This window comes from Arvicola amphibius, chromosome 12 (genome assembly GCF_903992535.2).
Source record: "Arvicola amphibius chromosome 12, mArvAmp1.2, whole genome shotgun sequence".
NCBI classification, from domain to species: domain Eukaryota; kingdom Metazoa; phylum Chordata; class Mammalia; order Rodentia; family Cricetidae; genus Arvicola; species Arvicola amphibius.
The window spans coordinates 134,127,236-134,140,758 of record NC_052058.2 but is presented as its reverse complement, the minus strand read 5'-3'; the positions used below and the strand labels follow the sequence as shown (position 1 = coordinate 134,140,758).

At 42.3% G+C, this 13,523-nt stretch overlaps 1 protein-coding gene across 1 annotated transcript in view; it reads right to left on the bottom strand.

The window, feature by feature from the left end:
- Positions 1-13,523, bottom strand: part of Gabra5 (gamma-aminobutyric acid type A receptor subunit alpha5) — an 86,546-nt gene that overhangs the window by 14,102 nt on the left and 58,921 nt on the right. Inside the window, exons 6-7 of the mRNA XM_038313770.1 lie at positions 5,279-5,422; positions 1,603-1,755 (exon numbers count right to left, since the gene is read on the bottom strand). Of these exons, the coding sequence (XP_038169698.1) occupies positions 1,603-1,755; positions 5,279-5,422 (297 nt within the window). The remainder of the gene's footprint in view (positions 1-1,602; positions 1,756-5,278; positions 5,423-13,523) is intronic.

Sequence of the window (13,523 nt, the reverse complement as noted above, 5' to 3'; positions counted from 1 at the left end):
GGTGGAATCATTTCTTGAGTCTGTCACTGGTGTATCACCTGGGATAGACAGACATTTCTCATGCCTCCCAGGAAAAGTCATTCGCTGGTTGCCATTGGTATCTGTTGAGGACAGGTTCGGGGACCACGTCAGGTTCCCAAGCCCATACACACGTGAGCCTCATAGAGAATGGCTCAGTGTCTGCATAGAACCTTCAGGCAGTCTCTGACGTACAATGAGCTATATCTCGATGCCTCACACTATCTTATTTAATGTTATCATCAGACAAAAACTTGCTGTACTCTATTTTTAAGAAACAATAGCAAGACAGTTTGTACGCATTTAGTACAGCTGTGGTGGCATTTTGAATGTTTTCCACCCGTGGTTGGCTGAGTCTGAGAACACAGTGCCTGCAGACACTGATGGCTGGAAGTGGGTTTCCATCTACCCTCTGGGGGATGTCCTAGTGTCCCTACAATGGAATGACTGTCTTTTTTGTGGAAGATCTTACAGTGGGGTGCACATTTTAAAAGGAACCATGTGAAAATATGCAAATGAATCACCTGCTTGGGCAAATACCACTGTGCCCAGCCTAGGAGTGTAGTTGGGGTAGAAACCTACTTCCCTACCATTCATGAGGATCTGGATTTGATCCTCATGGTGGAAGAGAGGTAGGAACAAGGAAGGGGAGGGCGTGCTTATAATTTCACATCTTTGAAGGTTCTTCTAAAATGGAAATAATTATCAAGCAGAACAAATATCATTCCCTAAACTATTCTTCGTGTTAAAATTTAAACTAATTGCTCAATTTGCTTCCCAGGTCACAGTGGACAGGGATGATAGAGATATGGTCATGATAATAGTTAGCTTCCCATTACTCTTACAAAATACCTGAGATAATTAACTTAAAAAGAAGAAACATTTGCTTTGGTTTGCATTTGGGGGGTTTTAGGTCATGGTCAGTTGGTTCTGCTGATTTGGAGGCTGAGGGATAAGAGGAGTCAATGGCAGGAGCACAGACTGGTCCAGTGTCTCACTTCTTGGTGGCCAAGAAGCAAAGAGACTAGAGTCCCACAGTCCTCTTCGGGGCCATAGCTCTAATGATCTGACTTACACTAGCTCCATCATCTATAAACCCAAGCTCCCCTGCATAGTACCAAGATAGGAAATGGTACCATCGCACCAGCATCTTAAACCTGAACACCTGGCTTGCGGAACAAGCACACAGTGCCCTGACAAACAGATGTTGTGGAGAGCTGAGAACAACAGCGTGCTGTGCAGCACACCCTAAGCTCTTGACACACAACCTAAGTAACATAAAACTATGTTGCCAAAGGAGAGCTTAGCTAGCTGCCATACCACATAGCCCTTGCTTCCTCCACCTAACCCAATAAAACACCTCCCCAGTCCATATGAGAGGCGCTCTCACTATGTGCATGGGGTGAGCCTTTCTCAGGTTTTCCTGAGTAAACCTGTCAGCCCTGTTGAGCCCATTACCATGTCCTGATTCCTTTCCTACGATGCTACCTAGGAAGGACCATCCCTTTAACACGTAGTCCAAATGTAGCTGCAGCGTCAGTTTCTGTTCAGACCAACGTCAAGGCCTGATTTGTGGGTACTCACCAAAAACCGTCCTAGCTGGGACAGACTCTCGATTTAGCCAAAAGGACACCTGGGATAAGATGACCGTCATGATGCAGGGAAGGTAGGTTTGGATGACAAAGTACCCGATCTTCCTCTTCAAGTGGAAATGGGCAGTCATGATTGTGTATTCACCTGCAGACACACATGGAGACCATGCAGATCAGTCCTCCCCCTGGGCCAGGGTTACTGCCCTCCCCAGAGGCGTCCACAATGCTCCCTTCATCTGCCTTCAATCAAGCCAGTGCTTAATTGGGTTATTTGTCTAGGTAGCAGGGCAGCTGGTAGTAGGGGATGTCAGGGCTTTTGTAAATTCCACTTTTGTTGTTTGTGTAATAATGTCTTTGAGGACTTCATATAAGAGCATTGCCTCATTTCTAGCCCCATCCTCCCACGTCCTCATCCTGAATTCGTGATATCATCTTTAGTTACTTTTGTTACAGTATGAACATAAATGTATATGCAAATACATATGTACAACTTATTGTGCCTGTTTAGCATTGTCATAGATAGATAAATGATAGATGATAGATAGATAGATAGATAGATAGATAGATAGATAGATAGATAGATAGATAGATGTGTGTGCTTGTATGTTTGTGTGTGTGTGTGAGTGTGTGTCCAGGACTGAGCAATGGGATTGGACAACCCATCTAGGACCTCCCCTCTGGAGGAACTGACCCTCCCTCTCTCAGCACCCTTTGACCACCTGGAGCTCTTCATCTCGGGATGGGAATTTTCCTGCCCACGTTGTTATGCCAATTGGTGCTATCATCATATGCTGATCTTATTCAGGCAATCAATAGTGTGGAGAGTTCGTCAGTGCAACATCCCCATCATCTATAGAACACACTTGCACATCAGAGTATGTGTCCTTGACTTGCGGGTCTTACAATCTTTCTGCTTCCTCTTCCGTGATTTCCCCTGAGGGAGGGGGTTGCTTTGGAGATGTATCATTTGGGACTGGGCACCCTGCAATCTGCCTGGCTTTTATTTGTTATCTATCTATCTATCTATCTATCTATCTATCTATCTATCTATCTATCTATCTATCCATCCATTCTGTAATACAATACATCTGAACCACCACGTCTCCTCCCTTCATCCCTCCCACTCTTCCTACACATACCTCCCCTCTTCCCCTCAGATCCACTGCTCCTCCATTTTCTTTCAGAAAAGACCAGGCCTCCCAGGGATATCAGTGGAACATGGCATAGCAAGATGCAATACGACTAGGCACAAACCCTCATATCAAAACTGGTTGAATCAACTAAGTGGGGCTCACAGGGGCTCACAGAGACTAAATCGGCAACCATGGATCCAGCATGGGTCTGTGCTAGGTCTTCTGCATATATGCTGTGATTGTTTAGCTTTGGGTTTTTGTGGGACTGGCTGCCTGGCTTTCTTAAAGGTCATTTCATAAGCAAATCTTGTGAACCCTAAAGGGACCTTGCTGGTGCATGCTTTTTCGGAGAAAATCAGATTTGTGTGTTTCACTAATCCTCCATCAATCTGTGTCATGTTCCCTGCCCCCCTCACCGCTTCATAGCAATCAGGACCTGAGGATTTAGCCTTGAGGATAGAATTCAGCCATCCAGAGCCATGCTGGGGAGTTCCAAGGGAGGCAGGACAGCTACTCTCTGCCAAGGCCTGCTGCTTTCTCAGCCCAGATAGAGAGGGAGGAACAATCACGGAAGGTCACAGATCTAGGAAGTACATTTTTCTGCCACAAAGCAGAGAGACCTGCGTCCTCTGTTTTTATAAACCAGACATCCTGGGCAATGTCCCATTGCCTGCTGTGGATTTGCCTGGCTGTGTGGGAAGCAAGTGGGGATCTTCCATTTTTTGTCGAGAACGATGCCGTCCTGATGGTTAACTGGTAAGGAGCTGAGGTGGGTGGGCCATGGGTCTATGGGAAGAGAGGCTGTCTGGACAAGGGTGTGTCTCCCTAGCAATGGGAAAGATGCTGTGTGTCTCCCTAGATATGGGAAGGATACTTGGAAAGTGTAGATTGTTAGACCATCTGGATTGTTCATCAGTGGGTAGTACAAAGCAGGTCTTGGGGCTTGGGTACCAGACTGCCAGATTCCTATGATCATGGAAGCATTATCTTGGAGAGGTTCCTGATGCACTCCAGCTGTGGGCTTGCCTACGAGGGGGTGGAGGTCTTCTGACTGCGTAGACAGCATTGGCATGTTGGATATTTCTAAAACCAAAACCCATAGCTTAACAAGGGTGCTACAGATGCCCCAACACATGTGCTTATGATGTCATAGATCAGAGAGAGGGGAAAAATGCCTTCTTACAGAAAAGAAGCCAGCATTCTTAGTAAAGCCTACACATGATGGGGATGGGCACTTTTCCAATAATCTTACGCAGCTGAGAGCAACTGAGAGGTCAAGCAGGCTTCTAAATGGAAGTGAGAAACAGAGATAGTGATAAAGATAGATAAATGTCTAATTACAAGGTCTAGTGCCTTTGAAAGGGTCAAATTTTGTTTCTCTATAGCACTGGAAGACAAGAAATGCCATTCAAAATACAGTAGGATACGAAATTACTATCCTCTCACTTCTTCTTGCTGGTTTACTTTAGATTAGTAACAAAACCGGGCAATGCTTTTAAATTGATGACTTTGTAGAATGCCGGCTGAAACACAGCGTCTCTTTTGAAATGCTGAGGAAATGTACGAAGCTATTCCCGAAGGCAGTGCCCTGTGTCTGCACCCCAAAATTCTGCCATATATCTTTCCTTTCCATAAAACCAGATGTGAAATTCTGCTTTCTTTACCTGTGGCATGGTACTCCCCTCTCAGGCTCTCTTTATCACTCGGGGATGCCCAGTGCACTGGAAATGGACTGTTGGTCGGTAGGACGGTGCCCTGGCAGGTGCACGCAATATTAAAAAGAGCTTGCCCCTCATGCCTTGCGTGTATCCTGCTAGCTGCTTGACTGTGAACAAACAGGAAGCGAGCCAAAGGCTTCTCTGAAGCTCAGACCACGTTTCACAGTCATGGCTCGGCTCATCCCTTCAGACTTTCCTCTTCTGTTACACGAGGAAACAGGCTGCAACCCTGTTTGCCAATACCACCACTGGTGATAGTTTAAGTCATGCCTGCCCTCAGCCAGGAGAGGTATGGCTATAGAACTTCAAGGTCATGCAGGCCATGTGCATGGTATTCCTCTGTCCAAGCTGGACTGCCCTACAGAGACAATTGCTTTGTGTATGATTGACAGCACCTGCCGCCTTGTTGGTACCTCCTCAGCCCCACTCCTTGTCTTCTGCTAGTTTGGTTTCCCAGATTCAACCACAGGGAAACCTCTGAGATGTTCAGAGAAGGAATCAGGGGAACAGGCAGCAGGAGTCATCCCCTTCTTGTCAGAGACCACCTTGTTTCTCAGGAGTGGGAAGAGACATTATACAATCAGATCACCAGGCCTCCAGACAGGACCCACATGGCCACTGCAGATGCCACATGCACCACAGATCAGTGGCCACTCCGTTCCCAGGTCACTACAGCTGGTGCTGCTTTGCCAGGCTACGAGAGGTCCTCCAGGAGCCAGAGTACTTATATGGGGTCTGTAGTCCTTCAGAGTAGGACACGGAGCCATGGAAGGTTGGATGCCCTTTAGCCCCAGACAATAAGTTACGCATCTCTTACCTGTGCTGGTGCTGATGTTCTCAGTGCCTACTGTCTGCCCCATGAGGTGGTACTGGTTGAGTCTGGAGCCATCTTCTGCCACCACCACAGACTTGGTGGAACCATTGGTCCAAACGTAGACGACTTCAGAATTAGGATAAGCATCTGTAGGGAAAGGGAAGGAAAGTGGGTAAGCACAGAGTGGTTTCCACTGGGGGAAACGTGAAGATGCTGATGACTTGGGGAAGATGTTGAGAATCAACCTCCAGGGCTTAGAAAGCATGGAGGATACACCTGCGCCATGTGGGTCAGACCCTTGCTATCACAAAAAGACCGGATGCTCCAATTATGCCACTCATTAAGCCAATTCTTACATATTATGTATTCTCTTCCCATGGACCAAAGAATCAAGTCAGCTCTGAGACAAGTGCCTGCCATCCCAGCAGATCCGTGACCTTGACAGGTCACCTAGTCTGTACTGTAGTTCCTTCATCTGTGGGATGGGCTGATGACAGGACAAACATTGAGATTTAGAGAGCTGCCTGACTCACATGGTGACACTCAGCTGTCAGCACAACAATCAATTATTACTACTCCAAATCTTCCCTGTGTACTGGCTGCACTGTCCAGGGCGACCAGCTGCTTGGGGAGACAGCAGCTCTGCCCAAATGCCAGGCCGCCAACTTGTTACTTCCACCGCCAAAGCTGCTCTGCAGATAAAATGAGGGCCATGATGATCTCAGATTATCACTGTGGCCGAGCATGGGTCCCATCAAAGACAGGACCCAGGAGTAGATTTGCAAATGCAGAAAGGACTCAGCTGGCCAATTGGCTCTGAAGCTGGCAGAAGTGACCACAGCACCAAGAGGGAGGGAATGAGCCTCTCAGGGGGTAGTTGAAAAGGAGACGAGGACCTTTACCCACAGCAGCATGGAACTGAATGCTTCCCCACTTAAAAACCTGATGCCTGCTCAGAATGTCCAGAGAAAAACGCAGCCCTTCCCAGCACCTCGATTCAGGCCTTGTGAGACAGAGAGGACAGAAAAATCTACCAAGTCCTGTGGGCTTTTGGTTAGAGAACACTTGGGCTGCACAGGTGTTATTTTAATCTGTGAGGTTGGTGAGAGTTTGCCATATAAGCAACAAAAGAGAATTGGGGCATATAGGATGGAAAGCAAACCCAAGTATTTCATGCTCTGAGGAAAGCAAACGTGATGGCAGGAAAGGCCTGCAGACGGAGAAAGGGCAGGAAGAGCTGTGAAGGCAGCTGAGGAGAAGAAGGAAGAGGCACGTGACAGAATGCGATTGACTCGAGGCTTCATTCAGGGTATCTAAGGGATGTTCAGGAGTGGTTCTGTGTCCCTTGAGATAAAGGAAGCTGCAGGCGATAGGTCCGGAAGCAGGAGCAATCCAGAGATGCCCAAAAGAAGCTAGGAATATAATGAAGAAGGCGGGGCAAGACAGTAGAGCCTTGGGGACACTCTAAGCCATTGAACTTGTCCACCTAAGCCAGGTTGACCTGGAGAAAGGTTTAAAGCAAAGATGTGACCTACTCAAATGTAGGCAATCAAGACTGTAGTTTGTCTTTTGGATTCCGTGTTACTTCACTACCTGGAAATTTCAGGACTGACTTTTTCCAGACAATATTCTGTTGTGAATATGTACCAGATGTTCATTATCCATTTACTATGTGATGGATATCTAGGCTGTGTCCGTTCCCTTGTTGGTGTGAATGAGCAGCAGTGAATATGGGTGAGCAGAGATCTCTGTAGTAGGGTAGAGGCCTTTGGTTATATATGAAAGAGGGGTACAGCTGGATCGGGTGACATCTATCTCAAGCTGTTTGAGCAAACTCTATGTTGATTTCCATAGTGGCACTACCAGATTGACTTTCCACTAGCAGTGAGGAACTCTTCAATGTTCCCCATGTCCATGTCAGGGCTTGTTGTCATTTTTCCTTACCCATTTTAACTGGGGTAAGATGAAAGCTCAAAATAGTTGAATGTGCATGTCCCTAATAACTAAGGAAACTGAGCATTTAAAACATATTTCTCTACCATTTGTCTTTCTTCTTTGGAAATTGCTCTGTTTAGTTCCATGGCTCATTTATAACTGGATTGATTGTGGGTTTTTTTTTTTTTGGTGTTTGAGGTTTTTATTGTTTTTGTTCTATATTTTAGACTTAAGCCCATTATCAGATCTATAGCTGGTAAGCGTTTTCCCCCCCTTACTTTGTACATTTCCGTTTCATTTAAATGATGGTGTCCATTGCTGTATTGAATATATTTTGTTCTATGAGATTCCATTTGTTGATTATCAGTCTTAGTTCTGAGCTATTAGAGTTCTATTCAGAAAGCCTTCCCTGCCTAGGAGTTGAAGTGTATTCTCAACATTCTCCTCTAACATAACAGTGCAGCAGGTATCATGTTGAGGTCCTTGGTTCATTTAGAGCTGAGTTTTATGCGGGGTGAAAAAAATATAGGCCTAGCCTTCAATATGGAGTCATCCGGTTTCACCAGCACCTTTTTCTTTTCTTTAGTTTGGATTTTATGCTTCTTTGTAAACACCAAGTAGCTGTGGAAAAGTGGGCTGATATCTGCACCCTTAATTCCACTGAGCACGGTTTCTTTTTATTTTAAGCATGTTTTAGGAAAAAACCATTTTCATAAGATATATTTTGACCATTTCTTACCCTTCCCTACTTCCTTCTAGAGTCTCCCAACCTTCCTACATGCTTAACTTTATGTTCTTCTCCATTCTTTAAAACAAACAAAAGCAAAGCAAAACAAAAAGCAATACACAAAAGCCCCCACAAAAATACAAAAAAAAACGAGGAAAAATGGAAATCAAAATAAGGAAGACCAATGGAACAAAACATGGCCAAACAGAGCAAATGAGACGAAAAGTCACTAAAAAAAATACCACTGAGCCGGACGGTGGTGGCTCACGCCTTTAATCCCAGCACTCGGGAGGCAGAGGCAGGCGGATCTCTGAGTTCGAGGCCAGCCTGGTCTACAAGAGCTAGTTCCAGGACAGGCTCTAGAAACTACAGGGAAGCCCTGTCTCGAAAAAAACAAACAAAAAAAATTACCACTGAGTTTGTTTTATGTTGGCCAGCTATCCCTGGGCATGGACCCTGCTCCAAAGTGTGGTTAACAAACCCAGTGAGATTCCAATGGAGAAAACTAATTTTTCACATGTGAGCAGGTATCAGCTGGAGATCGCTTCTTGGGTGGTGATGGAGCTTGTGCCCACTTACCCCTCTCAGCACTAGGACCCCACCTGACTTAACTCTGCACTGCCAAACCCCCTGTGACGTCATATGTGCATCAATCCTTTTTAAAATCTAGACAACATTGCTTCCTTGGAGTCGTCTGACCTTTCTGGGTCTTATAAGTTTTCTGCCTCTTCCACATAGATCTCTAAGCCTTGAGGGGCGGTCTTTGATGAAGACATCCTAGTTAAGACTAGGTGCTTTGAATCTCTAACTCTCTGCCCATTTCCCAGGTATGGGTCTCTGTGTCAGATCCCTTTTACTGAGAGAAGCAGCTTCTCTGATGAGAGATGAGGGAGACACTGATCTATGGGTAGAGGGCTAGGTCCTAGGGATGCATTTTATTTAATGTTCCTTTAGCAGAACAGTGATAACAGGCTTTCCCCCAGGCCTCTCTAGCCTCTGGCTATGGACCACTTTAGGAGTGTCAGGTTCGTTCTTGTGGAATGGGTCTTGAATCCAGTTAGAAAGTGGTTGGATGCTCCCGGGACATTTGTTCCATTACTGCATGATATATCTTACAGTTGAGGAGCTGTTGTAGGTCACAGGGTTTGCAGCAGGGAGATCCTTCCTTCCTTCCTTCCTTCCTTCCTTCCTTCCTTCCTTCCTTCCTTCCTTCCTTCCTTCCTTCCTTCCTTTCTTGTTTTTTGTTTTTTTGTTTTTCGAGACAGGGTTTCTCTGTGTCACTTTGGAGCCTGTCCTGGAACTCACTCTGTAGACCAGGCTGGCCTTGAACTCACAAACATCCTCCTGCCTTTGCCTTGGATTAAAGGTGTGCACCACCACTGCCCGGCTGGCAGGGAGATTTTAATGATTATTTTATCCTCTGGTAGTACGCAGAGTACTTTCTGGTATCATCAATGCTGGTTTGTAGTGGTTTCCAGTTAGGTACTCGCTTGGCTTCTCCATGTACCATGGTTTATGTGAGTGTTGCTTTAAGAATAAGGACTTACCAATAGGTTATAAAGGGTAGCCATTAGCCTCGGCAGTATCTTGTGATGTTTAGGTGGTTTTCAGGCTAATGACTGAACAAAATGTAACCCATTCCTGGACGTTTTACTTGGTAACATAAAATGTCTTATGGGGCTTCATCATCTACTCTAATATTTGGAGACTCCATTTTGATTCCTTTCATATATTCATACATTTAAAGAAGCTTCTATAGTAATAAAGTATCTTTCAATGTTAGTTTCTCCATGCCCTCTGCACTTAACCCTCCTATTCTAGTTTCCCTGTTATCTTTCCGTAACAATATAGTCTATATTCCCTCCCTTGGTAGGTCCCATCTCTCCTCTATTTTCTTACTAGGTACCTAATTTCTATAGTAATTAAAGAATATAATACACACATTGAAGGCCTAAAAGCTAACATTCACATATAAGAGAAAACGTTAACTGTGCACACACATGTGCACGCATGCGTGCGTGCCTGTTTGTGTGTGTGTGTCTGTTTGTGTGTGTGTGTGTGTGTGTGTGTGTATCTGGGTTACCTCGCTCAGGATGATTTAGTCTAGCTCCATCCATTTACCTGAAAATAGTGTAATTTATTTTTCTTAAGAACTGAATAATATTCCACTGTGTAAATGTACTACATTTTCATTACCCATGAAGCATGAGAGAAGTCTAGACTGTTTCCAGTTTCTATTATGAATACAGCAACAATGGAGTTGAATGAGCATAGATCTCTGGAGTAGGATGTAGGGTCCTCTGGGTATATGGACAAGAGTGGTAGAGTTAATCTTGAGGTAAAGCTATAGCCACTTTCGTGAGGAACCACTTCAAGGTAGATCTATATCCACTTTCCTGAGGAACCTCTGCACTGGTTTGTTTAAAGACTGCTCATGTCTCCATCCCCACCAGTAATGGCTGAGTGCTCTTCTTTCTTCACGTTCTCACGAGAATGCCATATGTTTTATTGATCTTGGCCATCCTGACAGGTACAACATGAAATCTGAAACTACTTTTATTTAGTATTTCCATGATGGCTGAGGGTGTTGAACATTTCTCTAAGCGTTTCTCAGACATATCTATTTCAGTGTTGGAGAACTCTGTTTAATGATGTATACCATTTTAAATTGTTGCTTGTTTTCTTGATGTTCTTTTTTTGTGCTTTTTTTTCTTTAATATACTATCAGATGTGTCATTTGTAAAAAAACTTTTCCAGTTCTGTAGGCAATCACATTGTCTGAATGATGGGATCTTTTATCATACAGATTGCCAGCTCCATGGAGTTCCTTTTACTATCTGTTGGTCTTAATGTTTGTGCTATCAATGTGCTATTCAGAAAAATCCTCTCCCACATCAACAGCTTCAAGCCAATTGCCCAATCTCTCTTATGTTGAGGTCTATTGATCTATTTGGAGTTGAGTTTTGGGCACGATCATAATATGGATTTATTTGTAGTCTTCTACATGTAGACGTCCAGTTTGACCAGCACCATTTGCTAAAGATGGCTTTTTCTCCAGCGTGTATTTTTAATTTCTTTGTCAAAAGTCAGGTGTCCATAGGTTTGTGAGCTTATTTCTGTGTCTTCATTTAATTTCATTGATCAGCTTGTATGTTTTATGCCAGTACCATATTTTCAATACTACAGCTCTGTACTACAACTTGAAATCTGAGATGCTGAAAATTCCAGAAATTCTTTTATTATTCCGGATTGTTTGACGTATCCTGTTATCCACTGGTTTGTTTGTTCGTCTTTGTGTGTTTCCATATGCAGCTGAAAATCGTACTTTTTCAATTTCTGTGAAGAACTGTGTTGAGATATTGATGGAGACTGCATTGAATCTATAGATTGATTTTGGTATGATGGTCATTTGCACAATATTAATCCTATTGGCTGATGACTGGGCGAATTTTTCTATCTTCTGGTGTCATCTTCCATTTCTTCCTTCTGTGTCCTGAGGGTTTTTTTTTTTTTATTATTACACATGTCTTCTACTTGCCTGGTTAGAGTTACCACAAGACATTTTATATTTTGTGATTGCTGTGAAAGGTACTGCTTCCTTGACTTCTTTCTCGGCCTGTTGGTCATTTGTAGATAGAAAGGCTACTGATTATTTTTTGTGTGTTAGTTTTGCAACCATGATACTTTTCTAAAATCTTTTGTTAGCTATAGAAGTTTCCTGTGGAGTTTTTAGGTTGTTTTGTGTATAAAATCATATCATCGTAAAATAAAGATGCTTTGATTACTTTATTTCCTAGTTAAATACCTTTGATTTCCTCCAGTCTTCTTATTGCTTTATCTAAGGCTTTTTAAATACTACATTGAACAGGTATGGAAAAAGTGGACAACCTTGTCTTGTTCCTGACTTAAGTGTTAATACTTTTTTACTTCTTTTATTTAGATTGATATTGGTGTGGGCTTGCTGTATATTACCTTTAATCCATAGAGATATGTCCTGTGTATTCTGAGTTTCTCCAAGACTGTTATCATGAAGAGGTGTTGGATTTTGTCAAAGGCCTTTTTCTGCATCTAATGAGATGATCATATGATTTTTGTCATGCAGTCTGCTTATATGGTGAGTTATGCATATTAGTTTATGTGTTTTGAACCATTATCACTGCATGTTTGGAATGAGGCCAACTTGACTGTGGTAGATAATCTTTTGGATGTGTTCTCAGATTCAGTTTGCCAGTATTTTATTCAGAATTTTTTTTACATCTATGGTCTATTGGCATATTGGGCTATAAATTTGTTGTTGTCTGTTTGGTCTCTGTGTTGTTTTGGTATCAGAGATAGAGTGTCCTCATAAAAGAATCAGACAGTGTACCTTCAATTTCAATTTGTAGGATATTTGAGGAGTATTGACATTAATCCATTTTTGAAGGGCATGTTGAATTTGGTACTAAATTCATCTGGCCCTGGACATGTTTTTTGATTGGGAAACCTTTAATTGGTTATTCTATTTCATTGGGGTTTTTGTGTCTGTTTAAATTATTTATTTGATCTTGATTTAATTTCAATAGGTCACACACACATACACACACACACACACACACACACACACACACACACACATATATATATATATATATATATATATATATATATATATATATATAAATTCACCCATTGCTTTTAGGTTTTCCAGTTTGGTGGTATCTTTATGAATCTTGGATTTTCCTCCATTTCTTTTGTATTGTTACCCTTTTCATCTCTTACTTTATTAATTTGGATCTTCTCTCTCCATATTTTTGTCAATTTGGGATTGTTAGTCTTGTTGATTTTCTCAAAGAATCAACACATTTTTTCATTGGTTCTTGTCTTTTTGTTATTTGTTTTTATTTCATGGATTTCAATCTTGAGTTTGATCATTTCTTGCTGTCTACTCCTTTTGAGCAGTTTTTCTTCTAACAAGTCTAGATCTGTCATGTGTGCTAAGTTACTAATATGAGATATCTCCAAATTTTTATGCAGACACTTAGTGCGATGAACTTTCCTCTTAGAACTGCTTTCATTGTGTCCCATAAGTTTAGATATATTGTATTTTCATTTCCGTTCAATTCTAAATTTTTTAAGTTTCCTTCTTGATTTCTTTCTAATGTCACTATTCATTCAGAAGCAAGTTTTCAATATCCATTAGTTTTTAAGTTTTCTTAAAAACTATTTTTTTTGTTTTTGTTACTGATTTCCAGTTTTAACCCGTAGTGATCAGACAGAATATAAGGTGTTATTTCAATTTTTTATATCTTTTGAGACTTGTCTTGTGTCCAAATATGTTGTTAATTTTGGAGAATGTTCTAAGATATGTTGAGAAGAAACTGTGTTCTTTTGTGTTGTGGGTGAAATGTTTTGTAGATGTGTTCTAGGTGCAATTGGATTTCATAATTTCTCTATTTAGTTTTTGTCTAGATAATCTGTGTATTGGGGAGAATTAAGTATTAAAAGCCACCAATCACCATGATCACTGCATGATATTCAATTTGTGATTTTAGATGTAATAGTGTTTCTTTTATGAACTTGGGTGCCCTTGTGTTTGATTGATGAATG